Genomic DNA, 15823 nt, shown 5'->3' with positions numbered 1-15823 from the left:
GTATCATTAGTGGGTAGAATCGTTGCTCCAACCCATTTGGAAACATAATCTATGACCAATAGAATATACTGGTTTTCAAATAAACTTGAAAAAATGCCCATGAAGTCGATTTCCCATACATCAAATATTTCCACATCTAAGATTCCAATCTACGACATTTCATCCTTCTCCAATATAGTTCCAGTTCATTGGAATCTATCACATTTCTACACAAAATTGTAGGCATATTTGTTCATGGTGGGCCAGTAGAATCTCCATTACAATATCTTTTGAGCAGTCATTTTTCCTCTGAAATGTTCACTACATGATGATGTGTAGCATTCTTTCAGAATGTTCATCCATCTCTTATTCGGCTATACATCTTCGAATCAATTGATCTGCACATTGTCGAAAAAGATACGGTTATTCCCAAATGTATTTTTTTGACTAGTGGATAATTCTCTTCTTTTGTTGCCAAAAGGAATTTATTGGGAAGATCCCTTGGGCTATATAATTAACATAATTGACATACCATGGCATTTTATCATCCTTGTGCTTGTCCTGATACAACTCTACTTTAAATAATTGCGCATCAATAAAAGTTTCATTTACCGTTTCACCATTTTTTATTTCTGTTCTATTTTCCAACCTTGATAGATGGTCAGCTGTTTGATTATTTGTTCCTTTTCTATCTATTATCCAAAAGTCAGAATCTTGAAGCAATAGAACCCACCTCATTAGTCGAGCTTTAATCTCTTTCTTTTTCATCACATATTTCAATACGGAGTGATCTATGTGGTCATATACTCTATTTACCATAAAGTAAGGAAGAAATTTCTCACATGTAAGCATAATGGCTAGCATTTCCTTTTTTATGGTAGTATACTTGCACTGTGTTGAGTTCAATTTCTTACTCGCGTAATGAATGGAACAAAAAATCTTATCTCTCTTTTGTCCCAACACTGCTCCTATAGCATAGTCACTAGCATCGCACATAATAACTTTGACCAATCAGAACCTCAAAAGCTCCGATACACTCCTTATTAAACATGAATGGTACTTTCTATAAAAAATGGTTCAGTGGCTTTGTGCTTTGTGCGAAAGCTTTAATAAATCACATATAGAAACCAATTGTCCTAAGAAATTTCTTACGCCACAAACCGTAGTGGGAATTGATAGATTTTTTATGACTTTAATTTTTTCTTTATCTAATTTCAGGCCTTTCTTAGAGATCTGATATCCTAAAACCATTCATTCTTTCACCATAAAATGACACTTCTCCCAATTATTATCAGGTTGGTTTCTTCACATATTCTGAACACTTTCTCAAGATTATTTAGACATTCCTGGAATGAGTCTCTATATTTTGAGAAATCATCCACAAATACTTCAAGGGCATCTTCTAAAATATCTGCAAAAATAGCAGTCATTCATCTCATAAAAGTTGTATGGGCATTGCATAACCCGAATGGCATGCACTTGAAAGCAGATGTACCAAAGGGACATGTGACTATGATTTTTTCTTAATCATTAGGGTGTATGAGGATATGATGGTATCCAAAGTATCCATCAAGGAAGTAATAATATTCTCTTCCTATTGATCTGTCAAGCATCTGATCAATAAATGGAAGGGAAAATGATCCTCTTTAGTCGCATCACTCAATTTTTGATATTCAATACACACTATCTAGTTATTGTCCAAGTTGAGATTAATACATTCTTCTCATTTTCTACTACCGCCAATCCTCCTTTTTTCAATACACACTATGTGGGGCTCACCCATTCGCTATCAAAAATAGCATAGAGTATTCCATCATCTAGCCATTTGAGCAATTCTTTTTTCATTACCTTATATGTAGTTGGATTTTAACATCGTTGTGCATCCACAACTAATTTCTTTCCTTCTTCCAATTTAGTCTTATGTTGGCATAAGGTTGGATTGATACCTTTAATGTACATAATAGTCTATCTAATCACTTTCTTGTACCTTTTTAAAACATCTAATAATACCCCTTTCTGCTCTGCCGACAGACCTGCTGTAATAATTATAGGCAATGTATTCTGCTCTCCCAAATACCTATATTTCAAATTATTTGGAAGAGGCTTTAATTTTAGAACGCATGGTTCCACAATATAAGGTATCATTCTGTTCGAAAATGGGCTTACCAGTTCTTGATGTTCCTTATTCTTATTCCACTAATCTAGCTGAAAGTCCAATTCATCATATTCACGTTCCAAGTCTACGATGGTTTCTTCTTCTTCGTTGTTCTATTCTCCCACTCCTACCTCGTCCAACTCTACCTCGTTCAACACTTCCCTTGACCCTTCCTGATTAGTGGTCATAACATCCTATGGTATGATTTCCACTGTCTCCACAATTTCTAGTTTCCTACTCATGCCCTATGTATAATCGTTGTTACTTACCTTTTCCAACATTATGACTATTTCACGACCCAATTTCAACCAAACAGTTCTTCCAGCTATGATGTCAAATTATTGTTTAATAAACTCGTCCAATCCATCATAAAAATGTTGTAATTGTATAACAAGATCAATACCTCCTCCCAATACCTTTCGAAGAATCACCTTAAATCTTTCTTATGCCTGCCCCAATCATTCGGTAGCACCTTGCTTGAATTTGAATAACTCATCGTATGTATTAATTATCGTATTCATTGGTACAACTTGACGTAAAAATAACTGTACAAATTATGTAACAGCCCAATTTTGGGGCTACTCAAAATAGTGGTCTCGATACCACAAATACAAAGTCAGAAAAATTATTTTATTATTGATATAGAGTCATAGCATGTTTATATTAGTGCATGAAAAATTTGGTGAGCTAATTTTAACGTTTGTGAGCCTAATTGCAAAAAAGGACTAAATTGCATTAAGTGTAAAAGTCCTAATTTGATAGCTAAAGGTTTTATTTTATTAGAGATCAAAATTGAGGGATTTTAAAGGGCAATTAGACCTTTTTAAAGGAGCATAGTCGGCCATAGAGTCAAAGAAGAGACAAAATTTTAAAATTTGGTGGGTTAGGTGGCTTATTTTGACTAAAATAGAAATAGATAAAAGAAGAATGATATCATCCCTTTTCATCTTCTTCCTCCACCGAAATTTTCAGCAAAGAATGGGGTTGAAGAGCTTGAAATTTTAGCAACTTTAAGCCTTCACAAGTAAGTGATCCTAATGGCTTTTCTTAAATATTTTTGTACTTTTGAGATCCTTAAAGGATGAACTTTCAAATGAGGGTACTATTTTGCAAAATGATTGAGAGTCTAGGGTTTTTCCATGAAAGGATTTGTGATGTTTGCTGAGTTTTTAAGGAAAAAAATGAGTCTTAGGTGTCTTATGAACAACTTTTGTGAAAGGTGTTAGTATGAAAACACCTAAAAGACTAATGTGCATAAGTTGTAAAATCTATAATAAATGTATGAAATAGTGAGAATTTGGAGTTTCTATAAGAGTCAAAGAGGTTTGGCTAGTCTTGAGAAATAAAGAAATTCGATAAAAATTGATTTTCATGCCTAGGGGTAAAATGGTCATTTTGTCAAAATATAGGGGCAAAATGGTCATTTTACTAAAGATGTGAATTTTTTATTTCTTAATTCTAATTAGAGACTAAATGAGTACATTTTTGCTATTATAGATCAATAATTACCAAACCCGAGCCTAGACCGGGGGAAAGCCAAGCAAATCGGCTAAATCGACTAGTTGCCACATTTTGTAATTCAAGGTAAGTTGTATGTAAATAATACAACTACATTGCTAATGTATATGTTGAATTTTATTGAATTATTATAGTATGAATTGCTTGATTGTGGAATTGAGAAAGTATGATGATAATAGAAATAGTAGAATTCCTGTTTGAACCTAGGAAATAAATTGGATATTCATGCTATGATGATCGGGTCACTTGTATGAGCTAGTGTAAGACATGGCTGGGACATGCGACCACATTATGAAAGCCAGTGTAATACCATGTCTGGGACATGGCATCGGCATTGAGACGAGTACTAGTGTAAGACATGTCCGGGACATGCATCGGCCTCGAGATGTAAGCCAATGTAACACATGTCTCTGACATGCGTCAGCTATGAGATGATAGTAAGTGTAAGACCATGTCTGGGACATGGCTTCGACACCTTACCCTATGCATGAGGCTTATGGAATATCCGATAGAATTCCAAATGGTTCAACGGTGAAAGTTATAATTTCTAGTTATTGAGGAAAGTATGACCGAGTTGTGAGTGATACAGATACCTATTGGGTATGTTTGAATTGTGAGTTCAATATATACTATACGAAATGTATAGAATATTGATGAGTAAGTTTTACTTATGTCCACTTGTGTACTATGAGCTTGTTGATGAATGGTAAAGTTGTGTTGTATATTTATTTATGTGCAACTTTCTAAGCTTTATGCTTACTTCCTCTCCTTTTTTTTCTTATAGTGCCGTCTAGCTACCTCAAGGATCAAAGGAAGTCAAAGACATCGATCACACTATCAATCGAAGCATTCGGTATAGTTTGAATTATATTTTTGAATATGGCATGTATAGAGGATTAGACTTGTGTTTTGTGTGTTTGTAATTTGGCCAAATGTGTTGGCTTAGGATAAATCTCTCACTTTGTATTAAGCCTTGAATGATGGCTAATATCCATTTTAATGTATGTAAATGGTGTTAGTTTCATGGATGAGTAAGTTGCACAAATGAAATGTTGTCTATTGTGGTTGATTTGGCTGCGTGAAATAGTTTTGTATTGTTTTTGGTTGTTATTGTGTAGGTTGTGTAAGTAAGGGTGAAAAAGAGGCTTGGTAAATAACCTTATTTTTGCCCATACGGGTGTGTGTCTAGGTCGTGTGTGACACACGGTCTGCCCCGTGGGCGTGTGGTCCGACCGTGTGTCCCCTGCATGTAAACATTTCAAGTTAGTATGCATGGTAGTAAACACACGGGCAGAGACATGGCCATGTGTATCAGCCGTGTATAGAATACGGTCTAGCACACGGGCTTGTGCCTCGGCCATGTCACATTTTGGGGTTGCTGAAGTCAGAAACAGAACGTCCAGGTTTTTGCACACGGGATAGGACACGGGTGTGTCATGGCGTGTAAAGGACACGGGCCAGGGGCAAGGGCGTGTGCCAGGCCGTGTAAAAACCCCTGTAGGTGTGCATTTAGAATTAATTCTACACGAGTGGAGAACATGAGCTTGTCCCTGTTTTGCTTAGGTCGTGTGAGACACATGGGCCATTAGCACGGTCATGTTGGAATGGTCACACGGGCGTGTGCCCCTATGTCAAGTGAAATTTTTCTATAGTTGGCAAAAGGACCCGGTTTGGTCCCGAATGATTTTCGATGTGTGTTTTGGGCCTCATAAGCCCATATTAAGAATATATTGGTAAGTGTAAGAAATTTTTAAAATTTTCCAAGTTATGAAGACTCGGAATTGGTTGTAAGTATGGGTTCAAGTTAGGTATCGCCTCGTGTTCAAACCCGACATAGGATATGGGTATGGGGTGTTACAAATTATGTCCAAGTAGTGATGGTATCTAGAGGAAGAGCACCTAGCTAGGCTTTTGCTTATCCTTCTAGGGTAAAAGGAATAAGTAGCAATTTAGTTACCTTTGGTGAAACATCTGCACACATAATTGTACTGCATAACTATTCAAATTAGCGTAGAAATACTATTGGATCTCATTTCGCATAATTGCTAAACTTAAGATTCAAATATATCCATGTTAGTAGTGCAAGGTTAAGTTCAAACTAAGGGTTCCTAATAATAGGTCAAATAATGCTAGATTTTAACCAGTTCATGTCAAAAGTTACTATTCCTAATACTTGTATCATCGTACTGATTTCTAATAACAACAAAACTAATAAATGGGAATTGCAATGCTATGATTTAAATGGGAATAAACTATCATAGTCAGCTTTGTAGACTTCCTTAGTACTGGCTCATTGGGAATATCGTTACATTTACTCGTACGCTGAAATCAAAAACGAGAAAAGAATGAGTTTGTAAATTGAACAAGTTAGTAAAAATTAAAATCGTATCTATAATTTGAAAATTTTCCTAACCATCCTATTAAGCATAACAATTAAAACTAATCTAATGGTGAAGCCTCTCCGGCAACGACAGCAACAACTTGACCGCCTCCCGATGTACCAATGTCGGAAGAGAGAATATTGCTACAAAAGATAAGGATTTAGGCGGTGTCTGCAAGTATATGAGTCAGGTTGTAATATAGATTTGTACAACGAAGTACCAAAAGTACACTGAGATCGTACCCAAAGGAGGCTAGATTAAACTAATATCAACTTCTACGCTAACAGGTTTAATTAGTACTTTTGTTAAATTATATTACAACTATTCAGAAGTTGATAATAAAAGATATTTTATAAGAATAATAAAATAACGACATACTAGATTGTAACTTATCAGATTTAACGACAGAATACTAACTCGTTTCAATGTTCATAATTAACTCCAAATTCGGGTTCTATTCAATCAGCTAGCCATTAACCTACCAAGGTCTCTCGGCCTTCCACTAAACTAATGAGTTGGCAAGCACTACTTATCTCTTGATGTCACAGGTCAGACCGGGTCAGGGTAAGGTTTTCATAGTATACAATACCAATGTTGGGTTCATTCCTACCTTCATGACTTCTTAGGGTCATCAATCATAGGGTTTTAGGTTCTTCCTTTCCCAGCCAACTGATCCGCTAAGAAACCCTACATAGGTGTTAACTAATCCCATGTTCACTCATTAATCTCCACAAGGATTAGTTCCTTATGGATCTAACACATACAATAGAATTGAATTAGAAAGAAAAACATTTGTAAAATCAAAAGTAAAATCGAGAAAGATCCTGATATAGATAAAAATATTGCGTCGCAAACAATAATTCGTGATGAGTTTGATAGATTACAATCCAAATCCGGCGAAAAAAGAAATAAAAACTGAAATAAAAATTACAAATAAGAGAAATCTAAACTACAAATGAAAGTGAAATAAAACTTTGGAAGAACTATCTGAGCAATCATATGTACAGTATGGGATGATCTTATCGTTTAATTTATGAAATAAATTTCTTACTTATTTATTTTGAGTTTAATTAATTATGAATTGTGTTTGTGAAGCTTATTTGAAATAGAGGAGATTTTAGTTAATAGAGATTTTGTAACAGAATTTAGTAATTAAATTAACCAAAAATTGGTGTATAGAAATTAATTTTTTTCAATCTTATTTTTTAAATTTATGTTTAAAACCTAAATTGGGCACATGCAGAGTACAGATCCTTACAAAAAATAATAACAAAAGAGCCTAAAAAAAAAAGAAAAACTAGTAAAGCAAGGGCTTGGAAGTAAATAAAAGAGTTCCAAGTTGATGAGCTGATAGTCAATTTAGACCTTGTTTCATTCAAACATAAACTTCTGAAAAAGGGAAGGAAAAATAAACATGCAAAAATACAAGCTGAAAAACAAAACCTTTCTCTTTCTCAAATTCAACCGTAGCAGTCTTTTTTATACCCCAAAAGGATAAAGAATGGTTGGATACAAATCTAGTTTTCTTCAAACATGTGTATAATAGAAAGGAAATTATGATCTAACATTCATTAAAATAATATTTATAAAAGGAAAGTGGTATCTTTAAATGATGATTAAATAATTTAGAGGAACTAGAAATTATGTTTGTTGGATATAGATTAAAATATGAATAAGAGGGTGTGGGGGAAAAAGTCAGGTGTTCACATGTGCAGTTTGAAATCAATGGAAAAGTAAAGCTTAAAACAGATTCCCACGCCGTGATTATCGTAAACCTTGACCCACTGCAAATGAAGACAAAAAATAATGATTTTTACCTACTCTAATATGTTAAAAAAAAATAAAAATTCCCCCACATGTCACGGGCGTAAATTTGGAAATCCATTTCATGGGTATGGTTTGTTGAATTCAATCTAAAAACGTACGGTTTAATTAACTTTATCAAACTATGTTTGATGTTTAAGTAATGTAATTAAAACCATTTCACTGAAAGCGATATCTTACGTACTTTCTCTATAAATTTTCACCTTTGTCAAACCTTTGGCTCGTTTTCAAAAGGTTTGCCCTCTTTTTTGACCACTCATCCCTTAACCATCAAAACCAATATATAAATGTTCTTATCTTAATTCATATACCATAAAGTTTGTGTATGGCTTAAAGTTGGGCAAAGAAAGAATAACAAAGCATCTTGATTTAGAAATGGGGAATAGCTTGGGAGGTAAAAAGATGACCAAAGTGATGAAAATAAACGGGGAAACAATGAAGTTGAAGACCCCGGTGAGAGCGGAGCAAGTGGTGAAAGATTATCCAGGGCATGTACTTTTAGAATCAGAAGCCGTTAAGCATTTCGGTATTCGAGCAAAGCCATTGCAGTCGCATCAAAGCTTGGAGCCCAAGAGGCTTTACTTCTTGGTAGAGTTGCCAGAGGCTCCTAAAGAGAGAGTTCCGAGAAGGGTCCGGTCGGGAATAAACATGAGTGCTAAAGACAGGCTGGAAAGCTTGATGCTATCAAGGAGATCCGTGTCGGATCTTACACTCATGAAACCCATAATTGCGATCCCCGAGGAGGAGAATGAAGAGGAAGGAGGAGGGTCGGAGAGTGGAGCAATGAGGGTAAAAATGAGGCTTCCCAAGTCCCAAGTTGAGAGATTGATCAAAGAAAGCGTAAATGAGAGAGAGGCAGCAGAGAAAATCATGCAACTTTGCGTGGCCAACACCGGGAACAGCTCACGTGCTGAAGTTGATAAGCAGCCGCAACTGCATTGGAAAGCCAGCCATGGAAGCATCGGAGATGGTTTCAAGGCTCGTGAGGTTAGTTTCCCACCACACTATCATACTCTTATTTAGTTTCAAGGCATGTGTGTGTTGAGTTTGCAGATTTTTTCTCTAAATGAATTCGACTCCAACTTAAATTTTACACAAGTCATATAAAAAATAAATGTATGTAAATAAATTCTTAATTTTATTTTTCATATTTACGAAAGTTAAGCAAGATATGGTGATATTGGTTCGCATTTTTCGCGATGTTTAGTTAACAGTGTTTGCATGGTATAACGTACGGAATAAGAATTGGTTGAAGTATAATGATATGGCTTATATACATATAGACTTTGTCTTAATTTGTTGGATTTTATGAAAAAACAATTGAAACTAGCTATAATAATTCCAACTAACGTGATTTGACCGTAGAATATTGAGGATGTTGAACAGGAAGAAATCCGTTGGATTAGTAAGGTAAAATTGTGGTGTTAATTATTTAATTATGTTTAAACTTGTCACCATATGAACACTTCATACCAATATTTTGACAGAAGTTAGATAGATATATGGATCTTTCCATAGATAATGTTGTTTGAATATTTTAATTACCATTCCTGTCTAACCTTTTCGTCATAAAATTTTACTAATTCAAATGATTTGCTGAGTTACTTTCTTCCAATCTTTGTAGGCATGCACGTCTTGTTAACAAAATAAAAGCATTTCATATATCAATTAATGGAATGATAAGCTTATAAATAACCAAATAAGGTTTTGTTTGTTTATTTGCAGAAACGGGTGAGTTTCATGGCAATGAATGAAGGAGGGAGCCAAATAGCAGTGACATCTTAAAGGCATGAAATATGAGGTTGTTGGAGCTAAGTGCAACAAATAGCAAGGTTCAACAAAAAGCTTGCCGAGCAAGAATCGAGACTTGCGGCAGAAACAAAGAAGAAAAATGAAATAAATTTTAAGCAAAGCTAAAATAGAGAGTATATGGATGAAATCTTGATTGAATTCATTCATATTTTTTTAAAATGGCATAAAGCCTATTTATACAAGCTTACAACTTGACAACTTAGTTGGAATACAACTAAGTTTCATCATTACATCCACTTAAAATAAATCACCACCTACTACACTAACAAACTTAGTTGGAATACAACTAAGTTACATCATTACATCCACTTAAAATAAATCACCACCTACTACACTAACAAACTTAGTTGGAATACAACTAAGTTACATCATTACATCCAAATAATAATAATAATAATAATAATAATAATAATAATAATAAAACATGTGATTGCTACATGCTAACCATTGCTTCAATACTCCTCCTTGGTTTGCATGGAGCAAACACCTAGCTTCCTTCTTAGACATTCGAACCTTGTGACATTAAGGGCTTTAGTCAAAATGTCTGCAAGTTGATCCTCAGAATTACAATGGATCAGCTTCACTTCCTGAGCTTGCTCCATTTCTCGAACAACATGCAACTTGATGCTGAAATGCTTTGTTCTTCCATGGAACACTGGATTTTTAGCAATTGCAACTGAAGATTGGTTGTCACAGAAGATCTCAGTAGCTTCCTTTTGATGCACTTTCAAATCAGCTAAGATTTTCCTTAGCCAAATGGCTTGGTTGACAGCACTTGCAGCTGCCACATATTCTGCTTCAGCAGTAGATTGAGCCACCAGACTTTGCTTCTTCGAGCTCCAGCAAAACATGGCTGAACCAAGGTTGAAAGCATACCCTGAGGTGCTTTTCATGTCATCTATCGAGCCAGCCCAGTCACTATCAGTGTAGCCAACCAGCTTCAGATTTCCTTCCTTGCTGTACTTTAAACCATAGCTCAAAGTGCCTTTGACATATCTAAGCACTCTCTTAGCAGCTTGTAAATGCTTTTTATTGCAACAATGCAAGAACCTTGAGAGCAATCCTACAGCATACATTATGTCTGGTCTAGTGGCAGTTAAATATAACAGACAACCAACTAGACTTCTGTAGGTTGTTTCACAAACCTTCTCAAAATCACCTTGGCTCGATAGTTTTTCTCCAACAGCAACAGGTGTTTTAGTTGCTTTACTGTTTTGCATGGAGAACTTGGTCAGAATCTTTGTGGCAAAGTTTCTCTGACTTAGAAATATCCCATTTTGTGCTTGAGTCACCTCCATTCCAAGGAAATAAGACATTTCCCCTAGATCAGACATTTCAAATACTTCTTGCATCTTGGTCTTGAAATCGACCAGCACTGCTCGATCTCCTCCTGTCACCAGCAGGTCATCAACATATAGGGATACAATGAGCTGTGTTTGTGTCCCTTGCTTCTTGACATACAGTGTTGGCTCACTCTTGCTTCGATCGAATCCCAAATTAGTCAAGTAGCCATCGATTCTGCTGTACCAGGCCCTTGGAGCCTGTTTTAAGCCATATAGGGCCTTCTTCAGTTTGTAGACCATATGCTCTCTGCCAGCTATCTCAAACCCTTGTGGTTGTTCAACATAGATCTCTTCATCTAAGAAACCATTCAGAAAGGCTGATTTCACATCGAGTTGATGGATCTTCCACTCGAGCTGTGCTGCTAAGGCAATCAGTAATCTAATGGTGTCTAGCCTGGCCACTGGTGCAAAGGTCTCCAGGTAGTCCATGCCATACCTCTGACTGAACCCCTTGACAACTAGCCTTGCTTTCAGTTTGTTCAAGGTACCATCAGCATTTTGCTTGGCTTTGTACACCCGTTTCACCCCAATTATCTTCCTTTTGACTGGCCTTTCAACTAATTCCCAGGTCTGGTTCTTCTCAATCATGCTAATCTCCTCAGCCATTGCCTGCTTCCACTCTTGCTGAGCTTCAGCCTCTTCAAAATTGCTTGGTTCAGCTATGGCTACATGAGCTCTTTCATAAATCTCAGTCAATGGTCTTGTTCCTCTAACTGGTTCATCATCAATGTCCATTTCAGGAACATTTTGATCTGGCTCAGCTTGATCTGCTGCAAGTCCTTCTGAAACTTTCTCAGGTTCATGTTTTTCCCAATTCCAACATGACTTTTCATCAAATACCACATCCCTACTGACTGACACTTTCTTTGTTGAAGGATCCAAGATCCTATAGCCCTTCTTAACAGTGCTGTAGCCCACCAAAATACCAGGTCGAGCCCTTTCAGACAATTTGTCCCTTTTGACAGCAGGTACATGAGCATAACAGATGCATCCAAAGACCTTCAGATGAGCCAGTGATGGCTTGAATCCAAACCAGGCTTCGAATGGAGTCTTCTGATCCAAGGCCTTGGTTGGAAGCCTATTTTGAATGTAGTTTGCAGTGTTAACTGCCTCTGCCCATAGTGCTTTAGGCAGATTCTTCTGAATCATCAAGCACCTGGCCATATCCATCAAACTCCTATTCTTCCTTTCACTTACACCATTTTGCTGAGGTGTATATGTGTTGGTAAGTTGATGTTTGATGCCTGCCTTATCACAAAAGGCTTGGAACTGAGTTGAGGTGTACTCAGTCCCATTATCAATCCTTATGGACTTCAGCTTGTAACCTGTTTCAGTCTCAGCAGCAGTCTTGAACTTCCAAAACACTGAGGCCGCCTCTGATTTCTGTTTTAGGAAGTAAAGCCAGCAATATCTTGAAAAATCATCAATGAACAGTATGAAGTACCTGTTTCCACTTAATGACTCAGTCCTCATAGGGCCACACACATCAGTGTGCACCAGTTGGAGTTTTTCAGAGGCTCTCCAGGCTTGATTCGAGGGAAATGGGAGTCTGGCCTGCTTTCCTAGCTGACACACTTCACACACATCATCATGATCCACTGAGTTGATGAAGTTTTCAGCCAAGTCCTCTCTGACCATTCGAGCCATCGATCTGAAGTTGGCATGTCCCAGTCTTTGATGCCAAAGCTTGGATTCATCTGATGTGACTGTGTAGGCAATGTTTGACTCCCTGGTCCAGTCAACTACAAAGCTCTTATTAGCCATAGGAACTGCCATCAGCTTGGATCCACTTGGATCATTGATTTGACATTGGTTGTCTTTGAACACAACAGAATAACCTTTCTCCAGCAACTGAGCTATGCTGAGCAGGTTTCTGTCAATTTCAGGCACCAAAAGCACATTTGAAATCACTTTGGCACCTGTGGGGGTGCATATCAGCACATCACCCTTGCCTTCAGCTTGAATAAAATGTCCATTTCCTATCTTGACTTTAGTTCTGTAGCTTCTGTCTAAAGACTTGAAGATTGCAGCATCAGGTGTCATGTGGTTGGTGCATCCACTGTCTAGAAGCCAACCAGATGAGAACCTTTCTTGAGCAGCTGAGCATAACACAGCAAAGACTTGCTCCTCTTGGTCACTGTCCTCCTTAGCTACTCGAGCCTCAGCTTTCATCTGTTGAAACTGACTCTGCCTTGATTTGGCCTTGCTCTTGCAGACTCTCTCAACATGACCCTTCTTTTTACAATGCTGACATACAGCATCTGGATTGAACCAGCATTTTTCTTTTGGATGACCAGCCCTTCTGCAGTGCTTGCAAGTCTGACCCTCTTTTCTTGCAACATCAGTCCTTGGCTTGTCTCTCCAGGCCTTCTTGCCTTTGTAGGCAGTGTTTGTTCTTGCCTGAAAGGCACCTTCTTGATGCTCCTCCAGTCTGCTTGCTCTTCTTTGCTCTTGAGCATATAAAGCATTGATCAACTCTGTCAGGGAGATGGTGTACAGGTCCCTTGAGTCCTCGAGAGATGAGATTTTTGCCTCATACCTCTCGGGCAGAGTTGCAATAACCTTCTCCACTATCCTAGCTTCCTTGAGCTGCTCTCCAAGGAGCCTAATGCTGTTAACCACAGCCATAATCCTGTCAGAGTACTGCTTGATAGTTTCTTCTTCCTTCATCTTCAAATTCTCGAAATCTCTCCTTAAGTTCAGCAACTGTTGCTGCCTTGTCCTCTCTGTCCCTTGAAACTCCTCTTGCAACTTGTCCCAGGCTTGTTTTGGTGATTCACAGGCCATAATCCTTGTGAAAATCACATCTGACACTGAGTTCTGGATGCAAGACATGGCTTTGTGCCTCTTGGTCCTCTCATCAGCATGCTGCCTGATTTGAGCTACTGTTGGATTGCCTCTAAGTGGCTCTGGTTCAACATCTGAGTTGACTACCTCCCACAGATCGAAAGCTTGTAGGTAGGTCTTCATTTTAACCACCCATATGTGGTAGCCTTCTCCATTGAAGACTTGAGGTGCAGCTGGTGAAAAGCTTGATGAAGCCATGAATTTGTATAACAGATCCCTTAAGAAATAGGCTCTTGATACCAATTGTTGGAGCTAAGTGCAACAAATAGCAAGGTTCAACAAAAAGCTTGCCGAGCAAGAATCGAGACTTGCGGCAGAAACAAAGAAGAAAAATGAAATAAATTTTAAGCAAAGCTAAAATAGAGAGTATATGGATGAAATCTTGATTGAATTCATTCATATTTTTTTAAAATGGCATAAAGCCTATTTATACAAGCTTACAACTTGACAACTTAGTTGGAATACAACTAAGTTTCATCATTACATCCACTTAAAATAAATCACCACCTACTACACTAACAAACTTAGTTGGAATACAACTAAGTTACATCATTGCATCCAAATAATAATAATAATAATAATAATAATAATAATAATAATAAAACATGTGATTGCTACATGCTAACCATTGCTTCAATAGAGGTGCAGAGACCTCCTTTGCCTTCCAACTTAATTTCACTACACCTCTGCTTACATTTCAAACCGTCACTTGTGTTTTTCTTCTCTCTTTTTAGTGTACATACAACAAATTTAGCTTTGAAGCTTTAGGGTTTTCATCGAAGAGCTTAGAGTAACGAGAGATGTAACCTTTTCCCCAGATGATTTTATATGAAAATCTTTCGCATTCTATCTATCTACCTACGTGTTATACACTTGGAAGTACACTGGCTTTTAGATTGAAATAACCTAAAGGCTAAAGATGAGAGATGATGTTAGCCCTGGCTGGAAAAACAGGAAACAAACTTTCATGTACTAAGTAAATCAAGAAATATAATGATTTTTGAGGAATTGGTTGTTTTATGTTATTGAAATTTAATATATATACATATAATTTGTGAGAATTAGAAATAAAGTGTCTTACAGGGATATCTATATATACATAATATATATTAAGAGTTTGATTGATTGGGTGTCAATGGTCAATTGATTTGTAAAATTATACATCAATAAATATTATTTTAAGAATGTTTATGTCTTCCTATATTTTGATAAATTTAAGAAATAGGTAAAAACACTTTTTAGTCCTTCTCAATTTTAATATTGAGCAACTAAAGACAATTAATCACAATAATTATTATTTTTTGTTAATTATAAATAATTTTAATTGATATAATAACAAAATAAATTCTCAATATTTACATATTTTATCAATTTAATCTTAATTTTAAAATAAATCTAAAAAATGTATAACATTTTTTAAAATATAGAAAACTCAAAAAGAATATATAAAAAATTTAGCTTTGAATATATATATATATTATATAAATAGACGAGAATATATATTTGCATTTTGATCATTCATCCGTTAACTTTCATTACACCTTAATAAAATGATTATGTGGCTTGTTTACTCAAAGGATTAATAACTAATTTGGTCATTGAATTAAATCTAAAAATCATGTTGATATTTTTAGAAAATTTCTTAATAATAATTTTAAAAAATAATTTAAAATAAATTCTAAAAATATCATAAAATTCTAAGAAAATTTTAAAATTAATAATTTATTTTGTAATATTGTAAAAAAATGGAATTATAATTATGCAATTTTTTTAATGAAACCTTCAATGTTAAAAAAAGGAATCGATGGTGTTGCATGTATGAATGACCACACGATTTCTCTCAGCACTCGTCGTTATTTCAGACAATCTTGATTTCATTTAAGATATTATGATTGGATCTTGTCATGGACAAATACAATTGTTGTCATTCATTTATCTATTATCTAAAGTAAATCAGTCATATT

At 36.0% G+C, this 15823-nt stretch overlaps 1 protein-coding gene across 1 annotated transcript; it reads left to right on the top strand.

Moving 5' to 3' along the window:
- Positions 1 to 8058: 8058 nt before the first annotated feature.
- LOC107886444 (uncharacterized protein At1g66480) lies at positions 8059 to 14712 on the top strand. The gene is made up of 3 exons (XM_016810401.2): positions 8059 to 8844; positions 9583 to 9658; positions 14502 to 14712. Exons 1-2 carry the CDS (start codon positions 8233 to 8235, stop codon positions 9640 to 9642), a joined length of 672 nt encoding a protein of 223 aa, XP_016665890.1. The 5' UTR covers positions 8059 to 8232; the 3' UTR covers positions 9643 to 9658; positions 14502 to 14712.
- The last annotated feature ends 1111 nt before the right edge of the window (positions 14713 to 15823 follow it).

Source organism: Gossypium hirsutum, chromosome A03 (genome assembly GCF_007990345.1).
Source record: "Gossypium hirsutum isolate 1008001.06 chromosome A03, Gossypium_hirsutum_v2.1, whole genome shotgun sequence".
In the NCBI taxonomy this organism is placed as follows: Eukaryota; Viridiplantae; Streptophyta; class Magnoliopsida; order Malvales; family Malvaceae; genus Gossypium; species Gossypium hirsutum.
The sequence above is the reverse complement of the archived record's forward strand: the minus strand, read 5'-3'. Positions and strand labels throughout refer to the sequence as shown.